This window comes from Euprymna scolopes, chromosome 34 (assembly GCF_053919585.1).
Source record: "Euprymna scolopes isolate OS-2025 chromosome 34, ASM5391958v1, whole genome shotgun sequence".
NCBI lineage: Eukaryota > Metazoa > Mollusca > Cephalopoda > Sepiida > Sepiolidae > Euprymna > Euprymna scolopes.
Window position 1 is genome coordinate 57,313,569 of NC_136515.1, and position 13,093 is coordinate 57,326,661.

Below are 13,093 nucleotides of genomic sequence, written 5' to 3' on the forward strand. Positions count from 1 at the left end.
GATTTTTGAAAAAATTATAAGTGCGGACTTTCTTTTTGCCGGCAGTATATATATATATATATATATATATAAAGAGAAGGAAGGGGGAGGAGGGGGAAGAGTGAGTGAAAGAGAGAGATTCTTCTTATATACAATTTGATAGAAAATTAGGGGCGTAAATAAATAGATTGACATGTATTAAAATCGATATATCGATAGATAGATAGATCGATAGATAGATAGATAGATAATTGTTGTTGAAATGATTTTATGCACGTATGTGAAAACGCGATAAGTTGCCGAATGGTGTCTCTATGAAATCATCAGCGGGAAGCAACGAGCGTTTGATACATATTCATAAAAGATCGCCGTAAATGGGCCGCGCAGATGCTTCGACCAAATGCACACCCTTTTCTGCGCTAATGAACTTCTGTCATGCGCTAACGTCTAGTTATCCGCTTAGAAAGATTGCGCGTCTAACCTCTGAAAGCCGCTGAGTCGTTAATGGCATTTTTATCCAATAAACGCGACTTAATGAATGTCATCTCGTCTGAAAGGATAACAGGCTGGTAATAGATTCAGAAGAAACAAATTGGGCGCGAAATTCTGAATTGCAAACCTTCATTTTAGGCGTTTTAAAGAGTCATTACACATCTAACCTCCCTTTCTCTGTCTCTTTTATCACTCTCCCCCCTTCTCTCGCCTTCTCTCTCTCTCTCTCTCTCTCTCTCTCTCTCTCTTGCTCACTCTTCCAATATATCTATATCTATCTATCCATATCTATACACCTATACAAAAATTTTGTGTATTGATATTCATATTAAAAACTCTTTTTTTATTAAAAAGAAAATACAACTTTGTTTTATACATAGGTTGTGGAATTTAATTCACTTGCAAAAGATCTTGCTAATTTGCATATTCTTTTACACATTCATTTCAATTAATTCCTTATTCCCTATCTTTAGTTAACTATTACGTGTAATTATATTCATGCATATATTCTACATTATTTATACTTGCGTAATATTTGCGTAAAATGGTTATAGTAAATACAAACCTATTTCTATATATATTTATGTATGCGCGTATATATATATATATATATATATATATATATATGTTTAAAAATTTTGCCTGCCAAACTCCTCTGTCAGTTTTTGGTCCACAGACATGAAACTTCATATATAGCACATTCGAATCTCTGCAAAACTTTATATTTGGTTGTTACCTGGGGAAAATCGATGCAAATATGTGAAAATTAAAAAGAAATAAATTCTCCAGGTAAAGGTCAAACGACGGCATTACGAATATGGATGCGTAACGTAATTATTATTGGTTAATTTTTTAATTTTTAGCCTTGCAGCAGACGTGTCTTCATAGGTCAGATATTAACGTCAAATGAAAAAATAAATCGTAAGCTAAACATTTTGATTTCGATTCTTGGTGACGGGACACGAGTTGTTTTTTTTTCGTATATATATATATATATATATATATATATATATATATATATATATATATATATAGTAGAAATGTGTAATTAATAAAAACTGAAGAAAGTGCTCAATACTGTTGTAGAGCAAATATGCGTTTTATTTTTTATTACCGTATCTTTCTGTTAAGTTACATTATTGTTTCAGCTACCCGGCCGTTTTTTTTTTTTTTTTGGCGGTCTGTAGCTTCCTCAGACTTTTACAGAAATGTTCGTTATGATGGGATGAAAGAGTGAATGATGTCAGGGGAGGGGTGCGAGAAGAGCGGAAAAAAATGGAAGGGGACAAGGGGGAAAGGTGGGAGGGGTGCTTGGTATGTCGGTAATGTTTTAGTCTTGGAGTTTAAGGACCTTGTGGGAGAGGGTCTGGGAAGTTCATTTCTGGTGTGGCTGAGGGCATAGGGATACATGGATGGGGAAGGGAAGTATGTGGGAATAGGAGGAGGGGGTTACTTTAAAATTCAGGAACTTTTATTAGTATTAGAGCTGACATCTATTCAATGTAACTGCCTTCAGCCTACATTCCCGCCTCGATACGGGATTGGAGCTGGGAAAATGCATTTTCCGCAAGTGTCGGTGGGAGCTCGGCGAATACTCAGCAGATGACGGCGATCACGTTGGATTTGATGTTTTGGGAGGTCATGTTGGTGATTTTCTCGACGTATGACCAAACGAAGTAGTTCAGCGGGTTCAGGCTGAGGGAGGAGGTGACAGTGAGAGAAGGGGACAAAGTCGTAGTACTCCTTCTGAAGTCAAACCTGGGCCTCTTTGGACTTGTGGGCCGGTGCTGAGTCCTGCTGCCATACCCAGGGTCTGCCAGCGACTACCTGATGGCACCGCGGGTTCACCACTCGTCACCACACCCAGGTACACTTTGATGCTGACTTTCAAGCCGACTTGGAAGACGTGAGGTGGCATGATGTGCCCCTCACTTAAAACCACACCAAAGACCATAACTGTGGCCGGAAACTTTGTTTCTATCATCCTGGGCACGTATCTGTTATTCGTGACAATCCAGCGATGCATTTTGACGGTGCTGGCAATGGTCCTGTTGTCATAAATAGGATCGGTAGATAGTATAACTGTACAGCGGCGCATCTCCGCTCTCGCTCTTTGAACATTGTGCCACTTTCAGACATGACAGAAGACTCCTATCGCTTTTGGGGTCTGTACACAACTGACCAACTCGTAGATGGTCTGTAACAAAGAAAAAAAAACGGTTTTCATCAAACAGAAATGGAATCATGTCGTCTTTTCAAGGGCGGGAATTTTATCGTCTCACCCTGTACATGAATAGTATGAATCTTTGGATTCACACGATTCGATTATCATCGTCTCCTGCTTCCTCTTTTTTAGTTTAACTTCCATTTTACATCTTGACATGGCATGTGTTGGACGGCTTTTAGAACTTTAATTCTAAATTATTCTATGTCTTTTTAGGTTAACTCTCTTTCTCTCTATCTATCTATCTATCTATCTATCTCAAAATCATCCTTATCACATCTTCTAATGTTTTCTCTGATCTTTATTTGACAAGTGAGCGTCAAAGAGGAGCTTGCATCAGCTCCCGTTATCTCTGTCTCCGTATGTGAAAACGCAAGAAGTAGCAGGTGCGAAATTGTAAATCATTGGATGCATAGCGGCAACGTTGTTTCTGCACCATTCCTTTGTGTTCTGGGCCAAACTTTCCCTAACTTCGCATGCAACCACTGGGCTATGTTGCTCTCGATATCGAGGGTAAAACTTCGATCCTGTAAGCTGTGACCAACGGGGAGGACTTCATGCAGGTCACACAATCCTTAGGCACGATCTTTGTGAGTTTTATGCAAAGGTCCAACTCACTTAACCTCCACCACCACCATCACAACAACAACAACAACAACAACAACAATAACAGGGGGTGATTGTGGCTAATTGGTTAACAACACAGACTGACAACTTGGATGTGCTAAGTTCGAATCCAGTTCGTTCCACAGAAAAACTTTCACTTAGGGATGTTGGCAATTTCCGTAAGTACCCAATGTCATTCTAGAAAGTATTCTTACTAGAAAGATGTCAAGGAAACAAATCCCAACATCGATCATCTGATTTATTCGAAATAAATGAATGATACTAAAAAAAAAAAAACAACATGCAGTGTTGTTGTTTTGTTTGTTTGTTTTTTTTTGTTTTTTTTTTGTTTTTTGATACGTGAACGGGAGGTGACGATGACCGGGTGGTTAACGATACGGACTGAAAATCTAGGTGTGACAAGTTCGAATCCAGCTCGTTCGACAGAAATCCTTTCACTTAGGATATTAGCAATCTTCACGTGGTCCCTCCCATAAGTACTTTTAGAAAAAAAATTCCAAATAGAGAGATATCAGGGAAACGAATATCAACAAAATTATCATGAATGATGATTAACAACAACAACAACAATAGTAACAAAAACAACAGCAAGAAAAGCAACATCAGCAATAACATCAGCAACAACAACAACAACAATAGCAACAACAACAACAATAGCAGCAACAATAACAGCAACAGCAACAACATCAGCAACAGTAATAGCAGCAATAGCAACAACAACAACAATAGCAACAACAATAACAGCAACAGCAACAGCAACAACATCAGCAATAACAACAACATCAGCAACAGTAATAGCAGCAATAGCAACAACAACAACAACAACAATAGCAACAACAATAACAGCAACAGCAACAACATCAGCAATAACAACAACAACAGCAACAGTAATAGCAGCAATAGCAACAACAAATACAACAATACCAACAACAGCAGCAACAGCAATAACAACAGCAGAAACAACAGTAGCAACAATAGCAGTAAAAAACGACAGCAACAATAGCAACAACAACAACAGCAACAATAACAACAATAACAACAACAACAATAACAACAGTAACAACAACAGCAACAACAACAGCAGCAGCAGCAACAATAATAGTTCATCTGATTTACTCTATTTTCAAGTTCGTGCTAAGCGAATTTTCGTTTTCTTTTTGTTATTGTGGTGCATATCGCATGATAATAAACAAATTCAATTAGATAATTGGTAAGCAGTAAATGTATTCTTTTCTGTAATTAATTGCGTGCGTGTGACTGTACTGCGTGTACTGCAAGTGTGCTTTTTTCTTCTTTTTCTGGAACCAAGAGACACGTTTGTCGACGCATGAACTACATCAATGTGAATATGATAATTCAATGGTTTAAAGATTCAAAAAATTATATTAATCTCTATACTATTACTTCTACTACTTTTACTACTACTACTACTAATACTAATACTACTACTGATAATAATAATAATAATAATAATAATAATGATAATAATAATCATAATCATAATCATAATAATAATAATAATAATAATAATAAACATGAAGAACTGGACAAAAAAATAAAAGCAAAAGATATAAATCTGAATAATGCAAACAAAACAGAACATTTGAAACTAATGAAAGCCAATTCTACCAAAATGTTAACGGACGAAAAACAAAAACAGAACAACCAAATCCAACAGAAACAAAACTCTACTGGAGTAAAATATGGGAAGAGCGACGAGATCACAATAGAAATGCCGAATGGCTGAAAGACGTGAAAGAAGAGTTACAACAAATAGAAGAAGGAACAGTGAGTGAAATCAGCAAGGAAACCCTAAAGAAAACCATAGGAAAAATGGCAAACTGGAGAGCACCAGGGTACGACAGGATACATGCATACTGGTTCAAAAAATTCACAACCTTACACGAAAGGCTAGCCCAAAACCTGAGAACATGTATACAGGAAGCAAGCGTACCAGACTGGATGACAAAAGTTAGAACCACACTGCTACAGAAGGACACGGAGAAAGGAACCGTCCCTAGCAACTATAGGCCAATCACGTGCTTACCAACTATGTGGAAGATACTGACAGCACAACTGAGGGAATAAATCTACCACTCACTGAATTCATTTGCAAATGTTATCGAAAGAGGTGAAGAGTATGAAAATCTGGGGAGAGTTGTCATCACTCAGCTTCCAGGGAACACCACAGGTTTTTCTAAAGGGGAAATCCTTTATGACCTATGTGAAAGCTCCTTATGAGCTAATAATAATAATAATAATAATAATAATAATAATAATAATAATAATAATAATAATGCGTGTGTGTGTGTGTATGTCACCATAAACTGCTGCCACGCCAAATAATTGAAGAAGGTCAAGGAGAAAATAAAGCTTTAGTCCGACCTGGATGAGTGCCAAGAGGACTGGGACCTTGGGAAAGCTTATTGCCACCAAAATACCAGTGAAGACCAATGGCTGCTGCCAACGAGAAATCAATGATAAGCGTCTGTTGCGATAATGCAAATTCATTGGCAAAAGTTATCGAAAGAGGTAGAGAGTACTAGAAATCTGTGGAGATTTATTGTCACTCAGACTCCAGAGAACACCACAAAATGTTCTCAAAAAGAAATCTTTGATGATGACCTGTGTGACTACTTCTAGTGAGTAAATGATAATAATCTTTACTTATGCATAAAAAGCACTTTGTCTATGTGTGTGTATGTGTGAGTTCATTCCGTATGGATACCGAAACAGTTGGGTCGATTTTTTGAAATTTCACGCAAATATACTTTCTGTGTCTTTGGGTGTTCTTAGATGAGTTTCGCATCAAAATACACCGAATAAGTATCAAAGAGCGATAATCGAAAAAAATCTGATTAAAAAGGAACAGTCCAATTTTGATCAAAGTTAACTTCCTTAAACAGCCTAATATAACAAGTGCATTTGAGAAATTTTATAAGCACAAAAAGCAAATGGACCCGGCGTATAAAATCAGCGTTAGGTTCTTTGATAAGACAAGGACACGTTCGAAATGAATTCTTCTGGTGATACTTGACATTTTAGTCGTTAATAGCATTTTTATCCAATAAACGCGACTTAATGAAAGTCATCTCGTCTGATGTGACAACATGCTGGAAATAGATTCAGAAGGAAGAAACTGGGCGCGAAATTTTAGGCGTTTTAAAGAGTAATTACACCTCTCTCTCTCCCTCTTTCTATCTCTCTCACTCACTCTCTCCCGTTCTCTCTCTTGCTAACTCTCTCAATATATCTATATCTATCTATCTATTTCAATACTCCTATGAATTTGTTTTTTTTTTAATGTATTGATAATTATATTAAACCCCTCTTTTTCTAGTTAATTAAAAAGCAAATACAATTTTATTATATATGGGTCATGGAATTGCATTCACCTGCAAAAGATCTAGCTAATTTGCATATTCTTTTAAACATTCATTTTAATTAATTCACTATTAGTTTGTTTTTCACGGTTTTCTCATGTAATAATCATCTTTAGTTAACTATTACGTGTAATTATATTCATGTAGATATTCTACATGATTTATACTGTCGTAGTACTTTTGTAAAAATGTTACAGTAAACACAAACCTCTTTCTATATATATTTATGTATGCGTATATATATTTGTTTACTAAATTTTGCCTTCCAAACTCCTTCATCAGTTTTTGGTCTGCAGGCATGAAACTTAATATATAGGGTATTCGAACCCATGCAAAACTTTATATTTGGGTTTTAACCGGGGGAAAATCTGTGCAAATATGTGAAAATTATAAAAAACTGAAATTTCCCCGGCGAAGGGCAAATGACGACATTACGAATATGCATACGTAACATAATCGCTATTGGTTCATGTTTTAATTCTTAGCTTTGCAGTAAACATGTCTTTATAAGTTAGGCATTAACGTCAAAAGAAAAAGTAAATCGTAAGTTAAAGGTTTTGCTTTCGATTCTCGGTGGTGGCGCACGAATCATATTTTTTTCTTTTTTAATTTTTTAATCATTGTTATATATTAGGTCCAATATAATCTAATAATAAATACGAAAATATGCATTATCATATTTAAGCGTATTTGAAGACTAGGCAATGTCGGGCGGCCTGCTATTTATATATATATATATATATATATATATATATATATATATATATATATATATATATATATGTATATATATATATATATATCCTTCAAACACTACCGTATTTGAATATATGGTTAAGTGGAAGTTTTAGTCATTTAGAACTGCTTTAAAGCTTCACCGCTTACTCATTTTTCGACCAAATAGCAAACAATTATTACAGTTTATAGATCACCTTCTCACCTATATTGGGAAAAAAATTCAATTTTCGTTCTGTAAAACAAAAGTTATGATGAATTTACTGGTGTTCAAAATCGTGAAAAACGTAAGGATGTGAGCGACGTTTTTTTTTATGACTGGTTTCTATAACGACCGCGTCGATTCAGCGACTACTGTTGCTACCAATTCACCGCCGTCGCGAAAAGAGAAGTAATACGTGAAACAGAGAGAATGAAAACATTAAAGGGGGATAATTGGGGGATTTCATTGAAAGCAGACGAGTGCCGTACATTGTTATTACATACGTGCATGTTATGTTTATGGGGGCCAAAAAATTAAGACTGAAATTAAATATAGAACAAGTGAATTTACTGGAAGCCTGGAAAAATCATGGATTACAATAGAAAAATTCGAGCATATGGTTAAGCTTGTTCCGAAATGGTTTTTGTGTGTTTCTATTTATTTACTTATTCATTGAGCGTTCCTGTTGCTATTCTCTTTTACGATTTCTTGTTACCATCTTTTTTCGATTACTTTTACTTTTAAGGGGTACTTTTAAAGTCTGTGTATTCTTACATATATGTTCTTACTTATATGGGTGTGTGTATGCTCTTAGTTCTTGCCCTGAAAGGTCTTGACGTGTATGCGCAAATAATGCCATGCGTACATACCTGCTTGCCTTGTTCAGCCGATGATATCTTCTTGTCGCTGGTCTCCATCACATGGGGAGTGGTACTTACTGCTGCAGATGCATCGATAACACGAGATAGATTTGAAGCTTCAATTCTTTTTATTAAGGCAAAGCCTATCATGTCGAAACCTGGTTGTCGCGGAGGGACCCTAATCTCCCCGTCTGCATTCTCTGCAGCCCAAAACCAACTCTCACATGTGTCCGTCAACCAGAAGCCTACCACCACAATTCCCGTTTTACCCCTAATTTCCGGTGCAAGTCACTCCTAATTTCCGGTGCATCTAACCTAGATCATTAAAGGTGACTTGAGTTTGATGAGTGTCAAATCTAACCTTCTGTGACACCACTAACCTTACTGATGAGAATCGAAAATATTCTTACATAACTTACTATTTCTCCAACTACCTAGATAGCATTTAAGCTGGAATTCCCAATACTGCAAGCTTAAACATGGAAAAGTAAAGGACTAGTTGTTAAAACTAGAAAAGAAAAGGACAAAATATTCTATTAAAAAATATAATAAATTTATAACTTAAAATATTGCAGCATTAAGAATTTTTTGTAATTCAATTTATAACATTATATAATCAATTCCAATACCTCTCATCACCCCACACAGACTCCTTGCCTTCCTTGAATCTCTTATGTCACTAAAAAAACTCATGCAAGATGGCCCAAAAGCAGTTTGAAGCATTCCATACGTTTCTGTGACATTTTTTTCCAAATTTAAGACAGAATTTTATTGCATATCATTCTTCTAAAATGTCCTCACGTCCAAACTGCATTTTTTAAATTCGCCAGCTTTAACAATCAGGCTTTAATGGGGTGTATTTCAATTCATTTCGTAGCTGTTCATTTGAACCTGAAATTATAAATATTGGTCATAGGATGTATAGCAATAACATACTGAATTTTTAAGAGTCTGTGACAATTTTAAATGTTTGCATAAAAAGACTTGATACTTATTGAAGGCACCTCGTAATATCATCGTTTAGAAAACAAAATGCAACCGGGAAAGGGTTTGTATTTTCTAGTTTATTATATAAAGGACTGCTGTCTGTGTGTATGTTTGTATGTCCAGTTAAAAGTCCAGAGTGATCTATAAAGTTTGTATTTTTTTAAATAGTGTTGCCCCCAGTGGATAATATATAAAATTTAGAAATAAAAGATCGGCATGCGAGTATTAAATGGGAATTTATATCATTTAATGTTATGAAAGCGTGCACACATCATTTAATGTATTCATATGAAGGGAAGTAACTCGATATTTATTAAAGATCACTATAATTATGCATCAAGTAAGAAATCTCTATATCTATAAAAGTGAGAATGTGTGTGAGGACACTTCTCAACCTATATACTCATATACAAATTTTTGATCTACAGACTTGAAATTTGGTATATAGGGTATTCACATCTCAGTTTCTTTCCGTTTTTATTTTTACTTCATTTTGTAAAGGAATTTAACGTAACGTTTAATACCTACGGTATTTCTGTTTATAATAAATAAGAAATCTGTATTAATCAAAAAATATCCATGTGTATTTTACGACTAGGCAATGCAGGGCGGCCTTCTAGGATTCGTAACTCTGCTGTCAAAATTCGCTACTTCAAAACTTGTAACTCTGCTATCAAAATTTCACAACTCCAAACTCATAACTTGTAACGTGCTGTCAAAACTAGCTAATCTAACATTCAAATCAAAACTGCCCCAGTCTCTGAAAAAAAAACAGCCTTTTTATTCAAAACCGGAAGTATTTCATTTGCATATCATGTGGCAAGATTGCAAACATATCAAGAGAATAGCGACCCCTATTTTTTCTTTCCTTTTTTTTTTTTTTGCCTGACAACGAGCACTACAGACTGCATAAAAACAGGTTTATACCAATTTTCTTTTAAAGCGTTTAAAAGATTTTCCAACCAAATTCTCTTCGATGATCTTCTGGTCAGTAATGCTGTGTGAGGATGAGCATTATCATGATGGAAGATGACTCGCTTTCTGTAGACTAAAGAAGATCGTCTTCTCGTTTTGTTTCATTTTACTTCAGACGAAGTTCTCAGAAATCAAGGAGTCCCACTTTCTGAGGGCTAACACTTGATCTCTATATGAGATACATAGATATTCGGATATTCTATTAATGTTCTCTGTTGCAATATTTTTAACTCATAGTGAGGAGGGTATGGTCCCTCAGAGTTGAGAGATTCTATTTATAAACGCTGCTACTAGGAACTGACGAATCAAATTAATCCACGTTCTACTACCAACCAATCAGAAACCAGAATTGCTCCATAAAAATAAAACCTTTTTTAGCAACTTTGCACATATTTGTTTTTTCGTGTCAACACGAGAAGGATCTTTTACTCCTTTGGCTGCAAAATTATAAAGTCCGGAACCTGTACAGAACAGCTGTCCACTGAGAATTCGTCATCTCCAGGATTTGTATAGAATAACTACCCATCGGAATCTCTTCTGAAACTAAACATGGCTTACAACTAATTTCTCAGACAATGAGTTATTAAAGAATATAAGAACATGTTATAGTATATATTTCTTGTAGTCTCTTGGTTATACTGGGTACCAGGTCAAAAATTCACCAAGTCTAGTGTAGTATACAGTTTCATGCTGTTAGTTCGGGTTTGATCATATTCCTCGTAAAAGCCAGCGTTGGTTAGCAATGCCGAGGAGATCTTGTTTGGGCTGCCAATACTATGTGATTTTCAATAGTTGGTCAGGGTTTACTTGTACATGTAGTCTCGTACATGGCTGTCCTGATGAACCCTGTACATGGAGACCATAGGCACTCGAGGATATGGTCTATGAGTGAGATTATTGCATAAAAATATGAATGATACTTTAATTAAAGTATAACCCGGGATACGGCATTAATCTGTAAAATGAAATCGCCGTATGGCGGGGCCTAAGCAAAATTTTATACAGTGCAGTTTTTTTTTTTTTTTACATAGGCATCACCACATTATCAAGGCCAAGAAGCCACTCAAGGATAAGGGTTAAAGAGTGTACAGTAGAAATTGGACAATATAGTAATCATTAGTAATGAAAATTTGGTAAATTTGATAACTTATATGGAACGGCTCATCAAGAACTTATTTACGTTAGACTTGAACACAACCATATTGTAGTCAGCCGGAAAGCAGGAAAACGGAAGACAATTCCACAGGCGTGCAGTGCTAAGAAAGAAGCTTTGTTCATGGAATCTACGTTTAGGTTTAGGTACAGATAAAGAGTGGGGGGAATTATTGATAGTGTTTACAGCTAGACGAGTGTTTCTTGTGAAAGTTTGGCGAGGGGGGACCATAGATTGAAGCTCAGACGAACACTTTCCATGAAAATAACAACACATCAGAGACAAACTCGCAACATCTCTTCTGTGAGATAGAGGTTGCAAGAAAGAGAAAAGGACATCTCCTACGAGGCTACGAAGTCTATTTTGAACTCTATCAAGGCAGGCCAAGTCCTTTCTAGCAGCTCCTGCCCAGATGTGGCAACAGTATTCCATCCTTGGACGTACCTGGCTCTTATATAGATAGAGAATAGCATCAGCAGTGAGATATCTACCGGATCGATAGAAAGATCCCACCATTTTTCCAGCGGCCTTGGCAATAGATTTGATGTACGTGTTCCATTTAAGATCAGGAGTAATGGTCAAGCCAAGAAGCTTGTCAAAACTTGAGGCCTCCTGAAGACGAGAGCCGTGCATGTTTAAAATAAGTAGCAAAATACATTACAATATATAATACACATGTATATAATCAAATAACATAAATAACACCACAAGGCAGAGCAAATACCGTAACCAGGGTGCGGAAAAACATCGTATTCCACACTGTAACCTGAAAAGCCGTATCCCGGGGTACTACTGTCTTTGAAAGGAAAAGTTACAAATTTATCATGCTGAAATGCTTAAGTAATAACAATATGCATAAAATGAATTACAATATTTTTAAAAGCCCATTCTACAAACCGGCAAAAACTTTTGTACCGACATGATATAATTAAAAGTCAGTATTTCTTATAATTTTGTTTTGGGGGATAATCAGCAAACGTTTACTTACGAAGTGCGCATGCGTATATATGCTGTGCGCGTGAACGTGTTTGACGAAGCATTCAGAAAACAAACAAAAAAATAATAACTTCCGGTCAGCGAGTATTTTATTCTAGATCACAAGACATAAATGAAAATATCAATCGCATTTTGTGATCAACTCATCAATCCATCTGCGTGGTTACGGTAACCGAATCGTCCGTATCGTCACATGGTGGTTTATCTAGAAATAAGAAAACAAAAGAAACATAAATGATGAAAGAGTTTGGTTTGGTTTGGTTTGGTTTGGTTTGGTTGCTTTGTTTTATGATATATCAACCCTTTTCGGGTTATTACATTCTGAATCTAATTAGTTTGAAAAAAAAAAAGATTTTATTCTTCAAGTTCTTTATATCTTTAAATATTTATTCATAATGTTTGGTTTGGTTGTTTTGTTTTACGGCATATCAATTCCTTTCCGGGTGGAATTCTTCGCAAAACTTTTTATGCTTCAAGTTCTATATATTTTTAAAAATATTTATTCATAGTGTTTGGTTTGGTTGTTTTGTTTTAAAGCATATCAACCTTTTGGGGGTTATTATTAGGGCTAGGACAACAGCATATTCTTTTCATCGTTTTGACTCTCGAGTGTGTATCCGTTGATATCTTATATGCTTTTATATAGAGTAATGTGGTTCTCGGTTGATTCACTGTGTCTAACTGTGTCGAATATATACT

General features: G+C 35.7%; 1 protein-coding gene across 1 annotated transcript in view; it reads right to left on the reverse strand.

Moving 5' to 3' along the window:
• Positions 1-12,465: 12,465 nt before the first annotated feature.
• Positions 12,466-13,093, reverse strand: part of LOC145259218 (uncharacterized) — a 38,952-nt gene continuing 38,324 nt past the window's right edge. The window contains exon 6 of the mRNA XM_080117056.1: positions 12,466-12,599. Coding sequence (XP_079973182.1) covers positions 12,541-12,599 — 59 coding nt within the window. The 3' untranslated portion in view covers positions 12,466-12,540. The remainder of the gene's footprint in view (positions 12,600-13,093) is intronic.